Source organism: Orbicella franksi, chromosome 2, assembly GCF_964199315.1.
Source record: "Orbicella franksi chromosome 2, jaOrbFran1.1, whole genome shotgun sequence".
NCBI classification, from domain to species: Eukaryota; Metazoa; Cnidaria; class Anthozoa; order Scleractinia; family Merulinidae; genus Orbicella; species Orbicella franksi.
This window is the reverse complement of record NC_138146.1, coordinates 33,388,496-33,410,488: the sequence shown is the minus strand read 5'-3', so window position 1 is coordinate 33,410,488 and position 21,993 is coordinate 33,388,496. Positions and strand designations below refer to the sequence as shown.

Below are 21,993 nucleotides of genomic sequence, written 5' to 3'. Positions count from 1 at the left end.
CTGACAAACCTCGAGTCCGTGACATGCACGACTGGCTGGAATCAGTGCTTTAACATGAAACTGTTCGTCAGGAAAAGCAGTGGCGAGGAAATCCTGTATCTGGATAAACAATGCGGCCTTGACTTTGTTTGCAACCAGCCCGATCCCAAGTATGTTTGCAATTTAAAGAACACAACTTTCACTAGCCAAGGGCATACAATGGTCAACTGTACTTCAAGGTGTTGCACAACCGACATGTGTAACACCGATGACCTCCCACCACGTCCTCCAGCTCCCTCCATGCCCGTCATGACTCGCCCAATGCCATCGATTGCGCTGTCAATCAACGCCTCTGGTTTGCCTAGTAACCAAACTGGGACCAACGCGACTGTAGTATCCAGTACCCCTCAAATTGGGATCTCTAGCACCATGGCTACTCCTGCTGACTGTGGCAAAGGCTCCATGAACATACCCCTGGGCATGATCATTGTTCTTGCTGTGGCACTTCAGCTGGCGTTTAAACTGATGTAGACTCGCTGATCTGAAATTCCAGAGTGTTCCAAAGTGTTGTATTATAATAATAAGCGGTAGAACGTTCGAAATTTTCCTTCAGGTAGTTGTGAGTTAATATTTCGGTAATTGTTTAGTAAGCAGCCAAACTTTGGGCATCTCTGCAAGTAGTTATTCAGATTTTTTGCTATGGTTAAAAAAACTCATTGATTTTCAATGGAAAGGGTAAAATTCTACCTTTTCCCTACGGCAGACTAGTCCATAGGTGGTAGTAGTTTACTTTAAGTGACTGTTACCGATATTGTAATCCGAATGTTAATGCTATTTGCCATAATTTCTTATTTATTAGATAATGAAGTAAACGCAGCCGCAGCTGTTTTATGCATCTGCTATTATGGACGTTGCCACGTACACGCTGATATAGTTTCCTGGCTGGTCTGTAGTTGTTTGCTGTGCATTTTTTTGCAGGACCAGTTGCCGCTGAAAAAAATAAAATACAAAACCTACCAGCATATGGCAGTTTTATATATTTTTCACACGGCTACCAATTATAAATTATGACTTTATGTAGTTTATGACACATCTGGATTAGCAGTCCGTCGAGGACAATCGATCACACGTTGTTCTGGTTCTGCGTTAGTTGTGAGTCCTTTGATTGGTTAAAAATTCTTGCAACAAAAAAAGCGAATTAGCGCAGGGAGAAAACCCAAAATAAATCGTGCTAGTTTCCTGTTCCCAATTTAAAATTGTCGTTTTATATTCAAAACTTAATGTAACAGTTTCTTGACAAGGACGCTTGAAAAGCTCTACGCCGATCCCTTTCACTTTCATCTGAGAAAAAGTTCTTTTGACGTTTAGTTGACGTTTTGCTGTTTTTAGGCAAGGTTGGTAAACAAAGATTACATCACAGCTGACAAGTGCGTACGAATTTTATTCACGAGCTGTGAAGAATCGGTAAACGAACGAGTGCGAGTGCAGCGAACGAGTGAGTCTGCGATTCTTCACAACAAGCGAATAAAAATCGTGCAAGCCAATCAACCATGTAGTGGGGTTTTTTTATTATATGAGTACTGAAATATTACAAATGTTTACAACTTTCAGGCACGGTCAAATGACCACAAAAAACAAACAAATCGTGAAATGAATATCCCTTTCATTTAGAGCCACTCAGAGTTATTAAGACGCCTAAAATACTGAATTCGACTTTGCTTAAGGTTATCGTATACCTTCAGAGCACCTTCAATGGTGTCTCGCGTCCAAACGATGTAGCGCGTCCGGTTTAACCTGTAGATCTATACCCGAACCCCTACATCAAATTAAAGCTTAAAGAGCTGGCTATCTCACTATACCAAGAATTTTGAAATAAATGTATTGTCGAATTTTTCACGACCTTTAAATGGAGTCGATTCTTTACAGTTTGAACAAAGCCTTCCGAATGAGGCTCTGCTGACACTGTAGTTTGCTACAAGGCTTATCTCTAGCCTGAGAGAGCCCGTTTTGCTGCAGCTGCATGCTAAAGGACTGGCGAGGAATCAAGACAAAAAAAACTACTAATTCTAAATTATGAGTTTTTAAGCATATTTGGATACAATACAATACAATACAATAAGCTTTATTTATCCACGGTATAGCGATTAAATCTGTAAGCTTTTAAGATAAAAGAAAAAATAATAAATATTGTGTTCTACTACGGATAAGCCGTCCGTCGAGATTAATCGTGTTTCTTTTGAAGTTCTGCGTTTACGAGAACTGTGATTGGTTCAACTGAAAAAATTAATTGTGCAACAAGATAATCCTCAAGGTGATCCCTGTCAAATTAATTTTAGATATGGTGAACTTCTCGTTTGGCTTTAGCAACCTTGTTCTAGCGCTTTTCCCTTTGGGCGGGAAAAAGCCCTGCGAACGAGATTGTACTTCTAGATCCTCCTGACATTTCTAAAGCTGGGAGTGATCTCAAAATTAACTTGAGAAGGAATACCGCTCCTTCATCCTCTATTGCATCCGCCAATACATCGACACTTAAATAAAGTGATTATTATTATTATTATTATTATTATTATTATTATTATTATTATTATTATTATTATTATTATTAGTGCCCGCCATGCAAAGTCTTTCTTTTTATGCGGCAAATGATGATTAGTAAACAATGGTAAAAACCAAGCTCTGGTCTTTTTGTCACAGGAGGAGACTCCTTTTCTATTTATTTTATTCTTCAACGTTTATCATTATTTGGGCAAATTTCTGTTTCCTTGAGGCTAACTGATTTTTTTTTTTTTCTGCCAACTGCAATGCTCGCAGCTGTTCGACAGCGAAAAGGCTATCGGTATGAGAATTCTCTAACCAAACACAGTTATTGGTTGCGAGTTTCGTTTTACTGCAATCATAAATAAAAATGTTCTTAATAGTAATTATACATCAGCCTAAAGTACAATTACTTCCCGGCGTCATGTCTTTGGCGGCGCAGCCTTAAAATTAAAGATGATATTGCAATTATTATGTGTCCTTTTTCAGTACAGGTTTTAACAAAATAACCAATTAATACCGATCGGAAGAGTAAAGCAGGCGAAATTTAATAAAAAAATGTTACATCGATTTCAAAAAAGGTCGTTTAGCTTCATATTGGTTTCTTGAGTGTTTAACGCGCAGTTTAAATACATACTGTTATTTAATTAATTCCTGTGGCAGTTTAATAGCACGCAGGTGCAAATCTATTCTTAAGTTTTAGCTTCCATTACCGCACGCGCTGCGCTGTTGATCTTTTTTCCGTTTCATAAAGCACAACCTCAAATACTCGTCAATCGTCCAATAAAGTTCTCTGGAAGGAATATAATGCATCATGCACAGTGATAATAACCAGGAGACGAAACAAATTAATTAATTTCAACTGAGGTCCCACTGCAGGAGGATCATACCCTTCTGAGAAACTTGTGTTTTGAGTTAAAATCGTCCGGAAAGGCGGATAAATTTTTTTGCAGCTAATATGAAGATATCGTTAATTATCTTTGCAGGTCTTTTCACCACTTATTCAGGTAAGTTATTACCTTGATACGCTTTTGTATTTTAGGTCTGTGCAGAATAATGCGCATATGTTTACCGTCCTTTAAATATATCTTCGTCAAATGTATGATTTTCTTAAGAGAAAAACTTTAGTATAGGTGATAAAGTGAAGAGCTCTTAGGGGAAATAAGGAATTTGGTCATTAGTTTTAAAAGAACAAGAGATTATGTTTGAGCTGGGGAGCAAGATATATCCCTACTAGATCGACCTACCTATTAACGGAAACTCAGTGCAAATTATTTTTTGGGAACTACTGACTAACAAGGGACAATAAAGGAGGAACTGGAAAAGTTTTAAAAGCGTCATTAAAGGCCGGAAAAATTTATCACCTCCCCTCTTAGTTTAATGGAAAGACAAATAGAAATAAATAAATAAATACATAAATAATAAATAAATAAATAAATAAATAAATACATAGGAATTTGCAGTGGCATTTCCACGAGGTGGCTCTTCATCCACTGTTTCCAGATCGAATTAGAATTTAAAGGTGTTGATTTTTGTGGAGGGAGGAAAACCGGAGAACAGGTACCCGGAGAAAAACCCTTGGAGCAAGGCGAGAACCAACAACAAACTCAACCCAGATATGTCGCCGGGTCCGGGAATCAAACCCGGGACAATCCGGAGTTGAAAAAGGTGTTTTTATTCAAACGTATTTAAAATTATCTTCATGAGGAATAAACTGAATTTGCGGTCAGTTTTGTCCGTTAAATTCCTCTGAGGAATTGCAGTGATAGATTTGGATCTACAATTGTAGCTCCTGGGTAAAGACTTGCTAAGCGTGTCTTTAATACTTATTCCAACAAAAAAAAAAACAACGTAGAAAACCAAACCAACTAACGAAGCGTGCACGTGAAAGCTCCTACAGATGAATGCACTTAACAATAACGGTGAATGTTTTGACATCGTGCTGATGTGCTTTCTTTCAGCTCAAACTCTTTCCTGCTATAGCTGTCCCACTGGAACCACCTTTAATGACTGCGCGACTGATCACGTGACCAAGAAATGCTCGGAAGACATAAAGCACTGCATCACAATAAAGACCTTTGTCGAGAAAAGCAGAAGCGAACAAGTCCTTTATCTAGAGAAGGAGTGCGGATTGGCCGTTGCTTGTCAGTCCGATCCCGGCGTCCTCGTGTGCAACATGAAGAACCTAAGTTATGTTGGAGGGGGGCATAAGATGCTCAACTGCACTGCGCGGTGCTGTACCACTGACCTGTGTAACGATGATGACCTTCTACTACCTTCGTCCTCCAAACCTTCTCCGTCAGTCACCACCACTGTAGTGCCCAGTTCTCCTCAATCTGGAGACATTTTAACCACGGCTAAACCTACTGGGTGCGGTTCGGAATCCTGTAACTTGCCACTGCGCATGTCTATCGCTTTCGCTGCAATTTTGCAGCTGGCTTTGCTAAATTTCGATGTGATGTAGAAACTGCGGTAGCGTTCAAAGTGTTGCAAAAAATATTGTAAATAGCTCATTACTGCCGTAACCAACGCTTCTTTATGTTGTTGCCTTCTCATGGTTTAAACATGGACTGGAACATTTTTCCGTTTGTTTTAGTGACAAAATGACTGCTGTACAACAAATGTCAGGCTTACTGATGAAGTAAAATAAAAACTGAATAGGTCTGAATACTGTATAACCAAGAAGTTGTTGATATTTCTATCTCGGCTCCCTATTGTAGGGCAGATAGCTGGACTTTTCAGCCGAGCTCAGTATGAATCCAGTTCACTTAATATGTCTCAGACCGTCCAAGTTCTATTAAGATCGGGCTTCCACTTTAGGTTGAAATCTTTGAACTTTGTCCATGATTAACAGGCTTCTCAGGGCACTCCGTGTTTAGTCAGCCAGAATTTTCAGAACAAGACTACTGTATGGTTACTCAATTTCCAGTGTTTTGCTTCAGTGTAACTCGTCTTTTTTTAGTTTTAGCAAGATAACAATGTTTGATAAATGTCTTAATAAAAAAAAAGCTATGTTAAAGGTGCTAATTAACAGTTAGCGCCGCATGTACTAGATCTTGGAATCCTGTTCTAATATTCGATCACGGGGCCTTCGTTGAAGCGTTGGTTCCCGGCGTGGTCTAAATATGATAGAACCACGGTCTACAAAACCCGCTTAATGCCGACAATAACACGATAAGAACACCCATTTGTTACACTTTGCTTATTTTAGTTCGATTTTAAGTTTTCTGTGACTTAACGTATTAGCTGTTAAGCTACAGGCCTAACAAGCCCCAATTGCTCCAAGTTAAATAAAGTATCAGTATAAGTATCAGTCCGGTGTTTGATTCCGGTCAGACCTTAGTGCGAGACATTTGCTTTTGCTTTTGAATTGTAAGTCTTTTTATTGATAAGGGTAATTTATTCTGGGAGCCCACCTAAAATGGACCCAGTCTGTGTCAGGTTTTCCTTGCAATTGCCGATTTAGATGTCGTCTGACAAAATAGACGGGATTTGAAAAATAAACTTTTAGTATATTATCAACATGACATACCTCACTCTTGTTAGAGAGACCGCATTTCAGTTGGTCAACAGGCTCATAAACATTTAGCTACATTCGAATACCAAGCGAATCCCAGTGAATCGGAACAAATATCTTGTAAGTTACTCACAGTTGAAAGGTTCGAAAATGATAAAGATTGCTTTGTTGGTAGCCCTCTTAGGATGCACGGTTCAATTTGGTGAGTTTTATTACTCTACGGTTGTTATTGTATAGACTGATACAGCGTATTTTAAATCGACCAGCGTGACCACTAGCTACAGATTATATAGCGTTCTGTTTTCTGTAATAGAGTTTATGCATTTCCAATTTAACGGCTGACTGATGAAAGTTTTACAAGATTCAGTCTTAGATAAGAGAATGTAACTGGAGATTGCAGCGTATATAGGGTTACTGGTGAATGCTGCGAAAATAAGGAATCGACGTGATTCTTGATATTTGAACAATGAATGTCTCACAGACAATATTTCATCGAAACAAACCGATCGATTTTGAGCTAGGTTTCACTGGCGAAAAGCAGCGTTCTGAAGCGTTTCTTTATTAAAAAAGTCTTGCATTTCATTTACGTTAAAATCGTACTGCCATTCAGTTTGTCAAGAGTAATCCTTCTTAAAATTTGAACTTAATATGTGACGTGATCGAAGCGCTGAATTTTTTCCAAACCAGGAAAAACAATATCGAATATTCTAAGAATTTTCCTTCCGCACTGCGTGGAATGGTTTGAAAAGAGAGAAAAATATCGAAAAGAAGTCGATTTTTATGAAGGTTTCAAATCGATTTGTTGTGAAGAAAAGTTATACTTGAATCCGCTCATGTACATAATGTTTTTAGTTCGAGCCGTCGAGTGATCCACATGCAAATACCGTGGGACATTGTGCATAAATTACGTCATTGTCGTAATTGTCGTGTTATGTGTATTATGGGAAAATTTCCGCTTCGTATCGGCTCCTTTCCTGTTCGAAAAAAAGTGCCAGAACACCGAGAACGGAACATTTTATTCACTACGTACAGTTTAGTTGTTTATTCGACTACTCTGTTCGTACTGGTTGAACTGGCTCCAGTCGTCGTAAAACGGGGCAAATCAGTTTACAAATTAAAACCTACTAAGTAAACAAACCTTGGGGACTCAGGAAGATTGCATTTTTCCTAATGAAGTCGGGATACTGAATTTTTTTTGAGTTGATGTGTTTCTTTATGGTCATCATCTAGCCGTTCGATCGATAGTGTATTGTTATCATATTAGGGGAATTAAGCTGTTGATCACTCTCTTAACCTTTCCATGCATGGTCCTCAGCTGCAACAAGGGAATGCTTTGAATGCCAGTCTCTCAAATCCATGGAGGACTGTGTCCAGTCCATGAAGAAGGTACCGTGCCCGAGGGAAACTGACCGCTGCCGTAATATGACCGTGCAGGTCTACGTTCGCATGCTTGGGGAGAATGTTACAGGCTTTCAGCGAGGCTGCGCTTCGCAAGACGAGTGTGTCTTCAGCCGTTGCGCGGGTCATTTCGGGACGAATTACGGAGAGAACGACAACGCTTACAACGTCTGCAAGATGAGTTGCTGCACAGGGGATTTTTGTCCCGAGGGAAATGTCACCAGTAGTACGGAAGTTCAAATTGGCCCCAACAAAGGAGCACGAAGCGGATGTGATGTCATTCATACCATGAAGTTCTCTTTAGCAGCAAGCATCTCGCTGTTAAGCTTCATCAGGGCACTTCTCCCGTGAGCTATCTTTTTGAGAACAAAGAAGATAGTATAGAAGTAACACGCTGCTGTTTACTGAAATGTGGTGTGCTCGTATATTTTTAACTAGCATTTTTTTCCTTGTCATAATGCCGGGCATAATGTAATCTATTATTAGGAAAATAAACAGCTTATGGAAGTTTTTTCGGAAGACGTACTTTAACTCTCAAATTTTCGTAGAAAAGATATTTTTAAATAACTTAAAGTACATTTTCGTTACAGCTCTTTAATTTATAGCCCAGTTCTGCAACCGCTTTCAGCGACATAAGAATGAAGACAACCAAATTGAGCTGCATGGCTAAAAGTTAGACCTGTATATGAAAAAAGAATAAGATACAGCTGAGATTCTCGTTACTAGCTCGTGTTGCAGATACCCATTTGCCCCGGTGTAATGCTGTGTTTGCCATCCTATCGAATTGTTTTAACGATAAACCATGCCACTTTAGTTGTTCAGGAACCTAAATGTTGAGTTTTGACCAAAACGACTTGAAAAGGTAGCTTTAAAATTGGTATGTTTTTGCCCAACTTCTGGCCTTTTTCGTTTTATTACTGACATTGACATTTGTGTGACGTAGCTAGTTTTCGCAGACCCGACAGATCTGAATATGTTTCGATGTAATTATCGAAAATCAGATTAAGCCCTATTAGATATTCATTCGGGACAAGCGAGTTGCTCTTTTTTTCGTTTTGTTTTAATTTTTGCGATCCGCTTTTTCAACTTTTTTTTATCAAATTAGGAAAGTAGTATTAACTATGTACGTATGCCATAAAGGCATAAAACTAGAAATTGCGATTCATGTGGGTTCGTTGGAAACTAAAGTGAACAGATTAGTACATAATTTTTTTTGTATTTTCACAGTTGTACGTATAACTGGTCACTGACAAATTTTTGATGAGGTGTTTTTAAGTAATAATATTGCATAAGACTAGTATTGAGGAACAAGATAGTGAATTTTCTAGGGTGATACCCTGTGCAGCACGTGTTTCCGTACAAATTGTCCGCATTTTGACCGCGTGTGAATTAAGGTGGCTCCACAGAGTGCAGTGTGTTTGAGGAAACGATGTAAAACGATCATTCTCAACGTTTATTTTCGTAAACACCTAATTGTATGTGCTTGATTGACGGTTGTAAACGTATACATATGAACGTAGCCTGATTGGTTGTTATTTAATTTTCGCGCGCACTTTAGAACCAATCAGAGGTAAATGCGATGTGAACGCGAACTCTGTGGAGTTCCGTGTTCTTCAGATTGGAATTTTCCGACGTTTTTTTCGAGGGAGGTAACACATTCGTTTCTTTTCTGTTTTCTTTTCTTAACTCGAAAGCAATTTTATTAATAGTTGAAATAAAGTCACTGAAGGTAAAGCTACGAAGAGTCTCTGTTTTGAGTTGTATATTCACCTTTGCTATATGAACTACAGGAGGCACGGTGGTCTCATGGTTAGTGCGCTCGACTCCGGGTCGAACGGTCCGGCCGATTTCGAGTCCTGGCCGGGGACATTGTGAGGTGTTCCTGCATGGGCAAGACACTTTACTCTGACAGTTCCTCTCTGCACCCCGGTGCATAAATGGGTACCCGGGCGAACTAAATGCTGGGGTTAACCCTGCGAATGGACTAACATCCCATCCAGGGTGGCGTTGAAATAGTCCTAGTCGCTTCAGGCTACAGAAACCGGGATAAACTCCGGCCTGATGGGCCACTTGGCTGGTATGCGGACTTAACCTATATTCACCATTGCTATGTAAAATTTATTTTGTAACAGTAGATGGACTACTCAGTTTTTGAGCACATATCGATTTTAATACAAATCTGTTTCGTAGACCAACACAAAGTTGACCCACTTATCAGTTCACCACCATCTGGAGCAACAGTAGTTCTTAAGGTCTACGTCAACATATGATCGCGTAAAATAAATTATAATAATAACCGTAAAATGAACCCTTAGTTCATATAGTGATTCAATTAAGAAGGCATTTTATTTCATCCCTCCCCCCCCCCCCCCCCCTTTCCGCTTGGCACCTTCGGCATCCATACTTCTCACGACATTTCCTTAATTTCCTAATATAATTTATCACTCAAGTCTCGCATATCCGGAGTCAAGAATCTATAGAAGAACAATGCTTCCCTGTGAAGGCGTTCCCAAAACAGTTGGACTGTGGTTTGTTTTGTTTTGTTTTTAAATCCACGGTAATGAAACAATCACCTAACCGGGAAACGCTTCTAATGTACCCGAAGGTTTGACGAATGGTATTTCTTAGGTTCTATCCCAACGTGACAGAAGCCCTTCTCTCCCCTCCCTCGGCTATTGACTCTGAATTCGGGTGGCTGGGCCGCACGGGAGGTACTACTCTATATATGACGGATAGAACTGTAAAAAGACTTTTTCTTGATGACGATTCTAAATTTTGATCGCATTTGCCATATGCATTACTTTAATACCCCAGTTTCTTCAGCAAGTCCCAGTTGTAAGAATCCATGTTTATTATAAAAATAAAACGGACGAAACCTGCGTTATTTACATGAAATGCACTAATCTAACATGTTTCATAACTATGAAAACGTTATTTGTGTATACAAAGAAATCTATTTAACGTGCTACTTGGATGATATTCAACACATGTCACAACAAACCTACCAGTTTTTACTAAAACTAGCCAAGCCTATTCAATATTTTAAGGCATGTTATACCACCCATATCAGGTTGTAAGCTATCAACTCGATTGTTCTGTAATGTCTTCATGCGCAGCATGTTTATAATACAATGTAAAAGGTAAATGAACTAGAGCAGTGTACATAAAAACAAAACTAGACTTTCACCAAAGATCTATGTGACCAATTTCATGATTGCACTTGCCCCGCAACCATGAAAAAACAGATTATGAACAGGCAATTTTGGGACGGTCGAGTATACCTTAATAGCGACCGCTGACCAGTAGAACGGTAAGGAAATGTGAGCCACTAAAGCTAAAGACAGCTTCGACTACAAACCAAAGTAAAAAGCTCCTGCTCTGTCTACGTTTGCTACAAATGTCTCTGTATTATTTTTTTCAACATTACCAGATCGAATTTTATTCCGAAAATGACAGCTGCGCTATTTCCCACGGGGTGTTTATGGTCGGGGGTCTGGGGAAGGACTTTTCGTCCAAAGCAAAGCTTGATTACCTGTTTTTCCTTTTTTTTTTCTTTTCTTCTTGACTCAGCACTCAAATCTAATGTATTTTAAAACATAGCCACAAGTTATCAGTCACAAGTGACGTGATAAACATGGCAACATCTTCAAAATCATCGCTTGCAATTACACTGATGTGGGTAATTCATAAATGTGACTCTCCCTTCCATTTAAAGGTGGTGTTGCACGACCAGTCACATGTATAATAATAATAATACCTCTTAGTGGACAATAGGCTGAGCTGTTCTTGTTTCTTTCGATGGCGGAGTAAAGCTATAGCTATAAAATTGCTAATATTGACAGGCTTTCTAAGACCTCTACAAGCAGCACTAGTTCCGAGATCTCCGGTGACAGCCTCATTCTCTTCTAGGCAGATTCAATGGAAACTCTTTCAGTCCAAGGCACTCAAATGCTCCATCATTGACACTCGTCGACCCTTAATTTTATCAACTTCATGAAGAGAGGTGTTCGACACGATTCCACGTGCTTCACAACTTAAGCCATCCAAATATGGCAAAGCACATGGCTTGTAGCCACGTGGACAGGAAGGTTCTGGCCACACCACTTCCCCGAGCTCCAGCCTGAACGTTGCCACCGTTTACCCCGCCAGTACCCTTTCCCTCATTATAATTAGCAATATCGTCATCACTTGGTAACGGGAATGAGCAACCATCTCTCTTCTCGCAGCAAGAGATTTCGCAGTCCTCGACGACGATATCTTTTGGCCAGAAGTTTGGGCACTCCTTCCTCTCACATCCCTGACGCGTTCCACAATGTACTGCGTGTATTTTGGAGGGAACTCTTTTCAGCGTCCCCCTTATCGACTGCGGAATATGATAGGACGCCTTGTACCTAATACAAGCTGGATTTGCTTTCGAGGAATTTGTTGTACATTTTCTGACAAACAGCTCACCGCCCTCTTTACTGTGGCACTTTGTGGGGTCATCTTCATCATATCCAAAACAGGAAAAACAGTACAGGTCTGAGGCGAATACTGCAAGAGAAATACGGAACTTTGTACCGGTGGCTGGGAGCACGGGTGATAACGCCCTAAACAGCCCCTATATCCTGCTACAAGAGGTTTTCGAGGTACATATTTGATCTTCTCTTGTCTGCTAGTATAATGCTAGCTGGGCTGCGTAGCTGTTGGCTCTCGAAGGTTCTCGAGAAATGAGAGAACATTACGGCGAAAATAATACGAGGAGCTGAGTGAGGTGAGAGCCACCAGATCCACAGATTAAATACTCTAAATGAAGTTTAATTATTATAGCGATGCAGGAAATTTAAATCGAAGCTAGCAAACCTCGGAAAACCATGCAGTTCATTGAGGTGATAGGCCTTATTCCTAGGATAATCCCTCTATCTTGTGATTTCTAGGATAGAGGGCCACTGGTTTATCAGTGTCTACTGCCATATGTCACGCTCTCTAAATGACATTGCTTATTTACTAGTTATTTTTAGGCATGGGAACCAGTTCTTCTCAGGATAATCATACCACGCGCGTTGCGTGAATGTTTTTCGTGGAGGATGAAAATGCGTGTAAAGTCAATATCGAAGCGCGCGAAGTCTAAAAATAGAATGCAAATCATTGGAAGCCTGCGAGAGTCAGACAACATAAGCGTGTTCTGAGAGAAATAGGAGGAAAATAAACGCCAAATTTTCTTTTCAAAAATTGTTCAAGGAACACCTGCTTACGCGCTTGAAAAAGCGTCAAATCTTCCACCATTCCGTTTTGTTTGTCTGAGTTTGTCTGAGTTATGACGTCACTCGCGCGCTTCGCTATTGCTAGTCTGCGCCATAAGATTGGCTATTTTTTGACTCTGAAAACGAGAGTGATCAAGAAACAACTTGTAGAGAGGGATATCCTTGGGGTAAAAGCCTATATGGAGAGGGAGAGTTGGTGACTCATCCATTCCCGGTAGGCTTAATAAGCAAACTACACCCCGTCCTATAAGTAGCTCCTTAAACCGAACCAAATGCTTTTAGCTTTTGAATGAAAAGGGACGAAGAAACAAAACTAAGCCCATTCATCACAAACATGTGTCTCAGTCAGTCACTAACATAAAACATCTTGAATTAAAATTACACATTTTGAGACATATGGCTTGATACTCCTGTGCACAATACTGGATAGAACGTTGTGTTTCGTACATGTTCAGATTAACCACAGTAAAAATAGGAATACGGCAGAGACCCGCTTTCCGTAAAGCGAATTTTGCAGCCTTTTCTCCTTTCTCCTTTTAATTTCTTCCTCTCCTTCAGGCCACTACTTCACAATGGTGAGCAGACCATCTCAGACTTGTCGGAATGATAATGAAAGGATCATGAAACAGTGACTCTTATTTTGGTACATAGCTTTCGCGGGGTCGTCATTTTGGGATATTTAACGAGAGTTAGATAATCATTAATTCGCTCGACTCGGTCATTGTGAAGCTAATGACCTACAAACAGTTCAGGTCAGTCTAAACATATTCTGCCTGGAAACAAAATTGGGAGCTGCTTCATTACACACACAAAAAGAAAACTACAGTCAAGGGAGAATTGAGTGTAGAAACTCTCAGACTCTTTTTTAGTTTAAGAATATGTTATAAATGACATGGTTTGGTTCGTTTGGAACTTATAGTTTTAATTGTTCAACGCTTATAACATGCCCGGCATTTCATATTTCGCAACGGTAAAGTGATAACCCAGATTGCGTTTGCTTGGCACGTTTCTCAGAAACATAACAAAGAAAACGTTTCAGAGCACAGTAGCCAGTGTGTGCACCATCTCATTCGTCTTTTTGAGGCACGTATGGGATAAGAATTTATACGGTCGAGACATGCGTGTTGTTTTTACCGTGTTTTGTTTTGTTGGTTATTTTTTGGCCTTTTAAATGCAAATAAATCATCTGCCTGGGAGCATAACTTTCTTCCGTTGCAACTTTGCAACGTTTGTCGTATGCCTGAATTCTGTCAAGTCCCTTTGAAAAAGTGCATTTTTCAAGCCACATCTCCAAGTAGTGAATTATCTGCAGTTGGTCCAAAAAAATCTCGCTCTATTCTATTTTATGCATGGGCGCCAGTCAAAACTACTGACGCACGTCACTAATAATTTAAGGGACAATAAAATTGATGTCATCTTGTTAGAATAATTCCTTGGTAACTGATTTCTTGAAGAAGAATATTCACATCGTGAGTATTAGATATCTGCGCTTCCTCGCAGTTTGCGCAATCGTTTCATAGATCTCTGCACCAGTCTATAGATCCTTAACGCAGGGCTTGTCGTTGCTTTGTTTTGAAATGGGCGCAGTTGCAAAGACCATTTGTTCCGAGGTTGTGATCAGAAATTTCCATAACTTTCCATCTGAGACAAAAGGCTCCCAACGGGAGACATTTTAATATTGTACTTGAATTTGCTAGAGGAGGCTTGAAAAATATAAACAGCTGCGGTAATATCGCATGGATTTTCAAGTATATCGTTCTTTTCCACAATCAGAATTACTACTGACAAAATATAATGAAAACGTTGTCAAAAGGTTTGATCAAATTTCCCATAAAAAGTCAAAATACCGTTATCGCTTTGACTGTAAGGTAGGAAAATTCGAAAGCTCAGCTCAGTAACGTTTCTGAACCAAAACTTTGGACGTGTTGACAGTTCGATCATCTTATATCTCTTGAAACAGAATCGCCGATACTTTGAAACTATTGTATAATGCACTGTGGTCTCGAAGAGAACTGATAAACTGTAACACGATAAAGGTTAAATTGGTCACATTTTCGTCTACAATAGCTTTACGACAGCTCCGCGGAAAGAACGGTGTTTGATTTCACTGAAGGTTTCTTTTTAAGCAAAGTTCCCTGCTAAAATATAACAGTCTTCATAATGGTTTCCGTTTACAGAGAAAATTATACAAACACTCAAGAAATTATAAGCGCATATTGTAAAACTATGATGGACTCTTCGTTCTGCGACAAAGTTAAATAAAACCCATCGTCATATAGCACGTCGAATAAAAAGATCTGAGAGGACTATTTTCTGCCTTTATTAAAAATAATTTTGATAAGATATCAAGAGTTAAAATGAACTTTCTTTCTGAAGTAAAACAAGGGAAAAGTTTTGTAAGTGTCAGTGTTAACATGCAGCTGTACTGAGGTCGTGGGAAAGCATGTTAAATATGAATAACATGTTCATAGTAACAACTGTAAATAAGATTCTCTTCGCTTTTGAAACGGCGTTAATTTTTGGCTATTATGGCGATTTTTCTCGATTGTGTAATGCCCGTTTTTCTGCAAAAATTAGATCTGCTCCACAGAGTATCTTGCGTGCTAACCTATGAAATATCCAACACTTGTAAACCTGTATTTACGGACATGTACTAAAACCCATTCCGTAACCGCAAAATTGACGAAATGATATTGGAAGCATTACTGAAACGAACCCGATATCCAGCTCAAACAGATTTCTCAATTAAAATGCACTCATCCTAACAAAACAAGAAACTTACTAATTTGGTCAAACTGATGAGTTCTTTGCTAGAACTTTCTGTTTAAAACGTTGCTTTCGGCTGGTTTTATTTAATGGCGAGAAGACGTTTCCTTAATTATTTAACGTATACATTAAACCGATTAGAAACTATGCAACACGTCTTTCCCTATCACAATCTTCCAACCGGTATCTTGAAACATCATGAATTCCACTAGGTGGTTTTGCAGCGAGTATTTGTTCCTCACCCGCGGTTCCGCACCATCTCGTGTTTCTCACTCGATCATGAAAGAAACCCACTAAAGTCTCAATTACAAACTGCAAACTATTGAATTTAAGTCTTACCTTCGCTGGAAATGTACATCGTTGCGCAGAACGCCGCAAAGAACTCAGTTGCTATGCAGAATCTCATCTTGGGCCGATTTTATCCGACCCTTTGCTGTGACAAAATCTCCGGTGTCTATGTCGCTGATGAATACCGTTGAATCTAGTGCAATCGAGTCACCGGACTGTGGTGATATTTCAACACACCGACTGTTTATAGCCCTGAATGTGACGTCACAAGAGAGAGACAATGCTTCTTTCGTACTTGACGCGTCCCTAGGGATCTCGGGTCTTAAGACGCGTTACAGTCTAGAGGCTTGTCAGTACTTAAGTTTGCCAAATTATTCCTTAGCTTGAATGAACAGCCACTCACAAGGGCTCACTGGATCTTAATGAACGGGCTAAACTGAATATGGTAAATCCAGTTTAATTCAGTTCTACAAATTTGGCTACCGAGGAGACAAAATTTACACGGTGGCATCTTTCCTACGATCACGAGTGACGCACTCACATAGATACAATCGACATGTTGACATAACTTTTTATTACATTACGTTCCTCTTTTCGAAGAAAGCAAACCTGGTGGCCCGTTTCGGCTAACTTTACCCACGATGAAAGCAGATGTTTCCATCCACGCAAATAAACAAAGGGAGTGTTTGGGTTGTTGTCAACAAAATCGACGAACCTTAACTCCCATCGCATTAAGCATGAAAAGTGGTGTTCTTTGTTTGAACAAGTTTGGCTGAGTTTTGATCGAATTTTAAGCCTAAGTTCAACCATGACCAACGGAAAAATATAGACGATGTTCTGCCGTTCTGCAAGACTGTGAGTACCTCTGTGATCGAAACTTGAAAGAAACTGTCAGTGTTGTATTTGGGAAACATTTATTTACAAATTGCAACTTGTTGGAGACAACATTTACAAAAGATGAATAAATTAAAGCTCTCCACGTACAAAAGGTATTTTATTTATAATAACCGAAAGAATAAACGTTGCCTTTTCACACGATAAATTAAAAGAAAACAATAACATGTTTAAACAACGTTGTACTTAGCAGTATCACGCATGAAACATGTGCTTTGTTTACCTCGATAATCTATCACATCTTAATATCGATTTACAATTACTTTAGACTTTGAATAAACAAATCACTCAAAATCCTACAAAATATGTCAACATGCAATTTCCTTCCTGAGAGCGGAAGTCGATGTTCCGTTTCCTTCCTGTGAAGCAAGAAGTATTGAAGTTGGATATCGCCTCGACGTATACTCTAGAATAGTTTCGTTAAGTGCAATTGTAATGAGCTTCAGAGTTATAGTTAATGGAGTGAATAATCAGCTGAGCGTTGAGTGCAAGAGAAAGCACAGACAACTTGAGTAAAGATTTTAAACTTTTCCGCGATGTTATTGACGCTGGATATATTTTATAGTGCCTGTACATTCTGAGCCATTTGCCATTCAAGATTCTTCTGCTTAATCCTTTCTTTTGTTCATAATATAAGCTCCGTCTTTCGTACAGTCAAAACATTTACCCAAACCCTTTGTCTTGAGCACCAGCATTCCATAAAGCGACCATTCCCGACACAAAACTTCCACTAACTTTCGAATTCACGAGAAATTTTAACGGCGACGATCACGAACTTTCTTTTACCCTTCTCGAACTTGTAAGATAATAATCGATCAATACGAAAGATTAAAGGTTAAGTTGACTTAACGAGATTATGACTTTGCCAAAATTTTGTGTGCTTCTTGGGAGTTAAGAAGTCAAAAAAAAAAAAAAAAAAAAAAAATGTTGAAGACATTTTTCCTTAAATAACAGTGGCTTACGGTGATGATTGCTATGTCCAAGCCACATGACAACTGTGTGTCCACAGTGGAAGCCTCTAATGGCTTATTAAGAACCACACATTATTGAAAGGCCTGATCCGCTCTGCTTTCAAATTGATCATGAATGTTCCATTCCTTTCTGTTTGAATGTTGTTCACCGTTGAATGAACTCATACACCAAGTCAAAGGTGAAATGCCATTGCCTAGCAACACCATGACAGTCGCATCAGGCAGCGCACAGGCTGACGTCATCGCCACAAGGAAGAGTTCGCACATCTCTGTGTCTCACACTGGAAAAAAGAGTCTCGCTGGGAGTTTGTTTGCACAGCCGGTAATTGTGTTATGAAGAGTTTTGCGCTTTCTTACTTCTGACATCAATTCGCGGCTTAGAAGGCAAACTTGGTGAGCTGCTTGTCCCTTTATCACGCGACGCAAGTTTAGTCATTCTGTTTTGCGTAGATGGTCTAGTGCGCATGCCAGACGCAGATGGCGTGACGGGTGAAATCGTCAACTTCTTAGCCCCGGATGTGTGCCTTGGAAGACTGCTATTACTGTCTTTGGAGCCACTTGACTCTCTTCCAGAGACATGAATTACCGTAGGAAGTTCACTGTACTGATCAGACTCGTAAGACTTTACAGAGAAAGCAGGCGACGGCGCGCCCCTCTTGTACGAGGACAGCGGTTTTTGTTTAAGAACAAGCTCATGCATAACATAGTTCCGTTGCCTTTCCTTCTCGGCTAAAGCCACTGAAGTATCTTGTTCCGAATTATCAGCACGTTTAAGAACAGAACCAGCCATATTATAAGCCTTCACTGCACGATCTTTTGTCCTTTGACCGGGCAAGCCTCCGAAATCTCGCTCTGGAGTGAAATGTTTTCTTGGCGAAGGAGACTCTAAGCCGTCCATTGCCGTTACCTTTACTAGAACTGGAGTAAATTCTCTTTCCTTTCCCGCTATTGGAGCTGTATCACTAGCTCCATCAGGGCCGCCGTCACGAGGCGTTCCATGAAGCCGCGCACCACATGGTGACTGGATGTCCCGGATGTCAGGTTCGCTGGAAGCCCGCAGGATATGAAACACGCCAGAACGAGGCGACTGTGTGCCATCATCAACTTCCGATTGCCGGGAAGGCTGTCCTAAAAAAGACGAGGAGCCTTTTACAGATTTGTTGTACATGTATATTGGTCCACTTCGCAGAAAGAGAAAGAATTAGCGAAGGCACAGTAATTGTTATATCGCCGGAAGGGATGTCTCACATGAAAGACTTCATAGCCCAAAGGGGAGAGCAAATTGAATTGGCATCTCGCATGGCATGGGTTCGAATTCCACGGAACATTTTGTTGTTAATTAACTACTTGTGGCTTTCAATAATAGGTGTATAATTTAATAGGTATAAAAACGCTGGACAAGGTGTAAAATTCAAAGACTTGACTTAATTTGAGCACGCTTCGAACATGCCGCAAGTCTGTTTCGCTTGAATATCCGCGCACTCGTCGCCAGTCGTAGAAATATCAACACTATAGCTTACCATGGGATTCCCTATGTGGGCTCACTGTCCTCAAAGCTTCAGCCATCCTGTTTACCTTCTCCTCGGTACTGGCGGGTGAGCTGTTACCCTCCATTGCAACACGATCCTCTTCAAGGAGTTGCTTCAGACACTGCAGGTAATACTTACGAAGTTTCTTGGCTGTGGAGTGACGCTCTTTCAACACTTCTCCCCTGCAACGAAGTAAAACATCAGAGAGTTTTAAGCAACACTGTTTCAATCTTTGTTTTTATCAGTTTCAGGGCTGGAAATAACAGTCGGTCATCGGACATTGTCCGACCAAATTTTGAATATGTCCGGTCAATTTCACATTATGATCGGACATGATGTCCGAACATTTCACCAACACCTATTGTCGATCCGTAAAATTTGGTTTTATAAATTGTTAAAAAGGCTCGAAGTTGCGACCGGTACGGTCGCCAATGCGGCTAAAATTTCATCTTTGGCGACCAAATATTCTGGTTTAGGCGACTAACGAAAATACGTCTGCGTTCACAGGCTACCACAATGGTGACTACGTTTCTCTGTGTTGACGATCAACAACGGTTATTTTCTCAGTCATTGTGTCCTTCCATAAATACATAGTGAAAGATCTTTACTTCTATAACATTCAACATAAGAAAAGAAAGCAATCTATCCTTTTGCTTTGCTGTAGAGGATTCCCTCACCTCGGAAAACTTGCAAATGGCTGATCGTGTTTGAAATCGCCCTTTAAGGTGGCTGAACACAGTTTTTGATACCTGTGTTTCATTCACCTTTTTCTCTAAAACCCTTGATCTCTCGGTCGCAAAAAATGGTAGCAAACAAGTTAACACAGGAGCCATAATCGGGGACGGAGACCGTAAGTCTTGGGATTCGCGCGCACCTATGATATGGGACAATTTTTCTATTTTTAGAACAAATTGCGCCATCCTGACGTCATATATCCGCGCGGATTCACGCACATGTCGGGGGCTCTCGCGTGGATGTTGTCACGTGTGATCAAATGGTGAGAGTTGAGAGAGTCTCTTGCGTATTTTTCACAGCAATGGCAGGGAATAAGGCAGGGAATACGAACCAGGGCGCTTATATGTAGTTTTATGCTCTGAGCTAACGGAAAACGCGCTGGGAATGAATAATAAGATCTGCTCACGCTAGTTGTAAGCTTACGCGTATGTTTTTGCGTTTGTTCTGACTTAAGAATATAGCAAGAAAACTCTCTACTCTGGTATCGAGTTAATTTGTGAGTTTCTCAGACAATGGTTCATCAGAACCAAAACCTGGTTTGACAGTTTCTTATTGTTTCTGCTTGTTTGGTAAGTTTGCAAAAGTTTTTGAAAGGAAAGTCTGACGCGTACAATTAGCTTATTTGCATAGTGCAGCTCGTGCACTTTCAAGTCTGAGTCGGTGTTTTCAATTGTCAACAAATCTTGACAAAGATTTCTTTCGTTATCTTTTTTGCTGAGATGCTGTAACAAATTTCACGAACGCAAAAAAGGCAACTAACATCATGTGTGTTTCTTCAACATAAGCATAGTGAAGTTTTACACTGCGAAAATGAAAATAGACAAGGAGTTTTGATAACTCGATCAACAAAATCGAAATCGTTATTCCAAGTTGATTAAAGAAAGCGTCATCGTAACTTTGCTGATTATTTCTGCTTTATTCACATATTTTCAGCTTAGCTTTTAATATGTTCTCAAACATTTATCAATCTTAAACATATTTAAAAACTATAGAGTTATTGTTTGAGTTCGATGTACGCTTTCACACGAAAGTGCGGCGGAAGTACAGTTTGTCATGTTTACTGACTGTACAAAGCACGCATCGGCGGGCGCTCTCATTCATCGACAACAGAGAATTTACTGGATTTATACACGGATAAAACTGAGCAGTATATACGGAAGTGAAGTTATTGGGCCTTGATGAAACATCAAGCGTTGCTTACAATTCAAGCGAAACTCAAACTAGCAATTATTTTGTTTTACTTTTCGGTCGCGATAGACTGAAATTGCTCGCAAGCGTGTGGCAAGAGGAGCTAGGAAACTATGAAGTCCTGAAGCTCTGCTATATCTAAATATATCCAGCTAGTTTTTTGCTGTGAAATAGAAAAGCTGTTAATCTTCAACATATGTGAAATTTAAAGTGGAGTAATGTACAGCTCATGTAAAAGAAGCATCCGTCGGAACACAACTTGGTCAGCGATATATATAAGCTTACAGCGGAACATACCTAAATTCGACACTGTCTTCCTTCACTCAAACTGGAGCAGCTTACGAAGAAAATACTTAAGCAAAATTCCAACAGACGTAAACGCGTTGAGTTGTGGGCCAAAAACATGAAAAATTTCGGGAATTTCGGACGCCATTTCCCCCACGCGACATCCGCAAAAATCCTCGCAGCATGTACGCGCGTGTGCCGCAGGCGATGGCGCAATTTGTTCTAAAAATAGAATTATTGTCCCATATCATGGGGACAACCCCAATACTTGAAATGGCGCGCGCTTACGGTCTCCGTCCCCGATTATGGCTCCTGGTTAACAACACAAACTTTGGCTTTTTGATGGTTAAGCTGACGTATGTGCCGTTGCCATGGCAACACGAATAAAAATAAACAGGCCTTTAAAATAGGTTTTGTTTATTTGTAGAAAATCTAGTCATTAGATTTTCTTTATAATTTGCATGCAACAAGCTTGTAAGGATTCTCACAAGTTAACACCATTTTGCTAATAATTTAACAGAGAGATCTTTAATTATCCCTTGCTGAAGGTTTACTGGAATATCTAGAGTTTCCTTTGTTAAAGTTCAATTATTTTCAATAGTCCAGTTACTTATTTCCTAAAGTATTTTCGTGCCAAATTTCGTGAAATTCTAACGAGTGCTTCT

At 39.9% G+C, this 21,993-nt stretch overlaps 4 protein-coding genes across 4 annotated transcripts in view; 2 read left to right on the top strand and 2 right to left on the bottom strand.

The window, feature by feature from the left end:
* Positions 1-748, top strand: LOC145469718 (uncharacterized). Its single transcript, XM_081453505.1, has one exon. The coding sequence runs from the start codon at positions 55-57 to the stop codon at positions 508-510; it is 456 nt and encodes a 151-aa protein (XP_081309631.1). The 5' UTR covers positions 1-54; the 3' UTR covers positions 511-748.
* A 5,317-nt stretch (positions 749-6,065) lies between these two features.
* LOC145479431 (uncharacterized) lies at positions 6,066-9,288 on the top strand. Its single transcript, XM_081457798.1, has 2 exons — positions 6,066-6,233; positions 7,347-9,288. The coding sequence occupies exons 1-2, from the start codon at positions 6,182-6,184 to the stop codon at positions 7,778-7,780; spliced, it is 486 nt and encodes a 161-aa protein (XP_081313924.1). The 5' UTR covers positions 6,066-6,181; the 3' UTR covers positions 7,781-9,288.
* Positions 9,289-9,577: 289 nt separating this feature from the next.
* Positions 9,578-16,527, bottom strand: LOC145479488 (uncharacterized). Its single transcript, XM_081457868.1, has 2 exons — positions 15,778-16,527; positions 9,578-11,962 (listed from the first exon to the last, which is right to left on the bottom strand). Exons 1-2 carry the CDS (start codon positions 15,842-15,844, stop codon positions 11,457-11,459), a joined length of 573 nt encoding a protein of 190 aa, XP_081313994.1. The 5' UTR covers positions 15,845-16,527; the 3' UTR covers positions 9,578-11,456.
* Positions 16,528-16,701: 174 nt separating this feature from the next.
* The window catches only part of LOC145479469 (uncharacterized), a 25,848-nt gene continuing 20,556 nt past the window's right edge, over positions 16,702-21,993 (bottom strand). Inside the window, exons 26-27 of the mRNA XM_081457842.1 lie at positions 19,112-19,302; positions 16,702-18,719 (exon numbers count right to left, since the gene is read on the bottom strand). Of these exons, the coding sequence (XP_081313968.1) occupies positions 17,923-18,719; positions 19,112-19,302 (988 nt within the window). The 3' untranslated portion in view covers positions 16,702-17,922. The remainder of the gene's footprint in view (positions 18,720-19,111; positions 19,303-21,993) is intronic.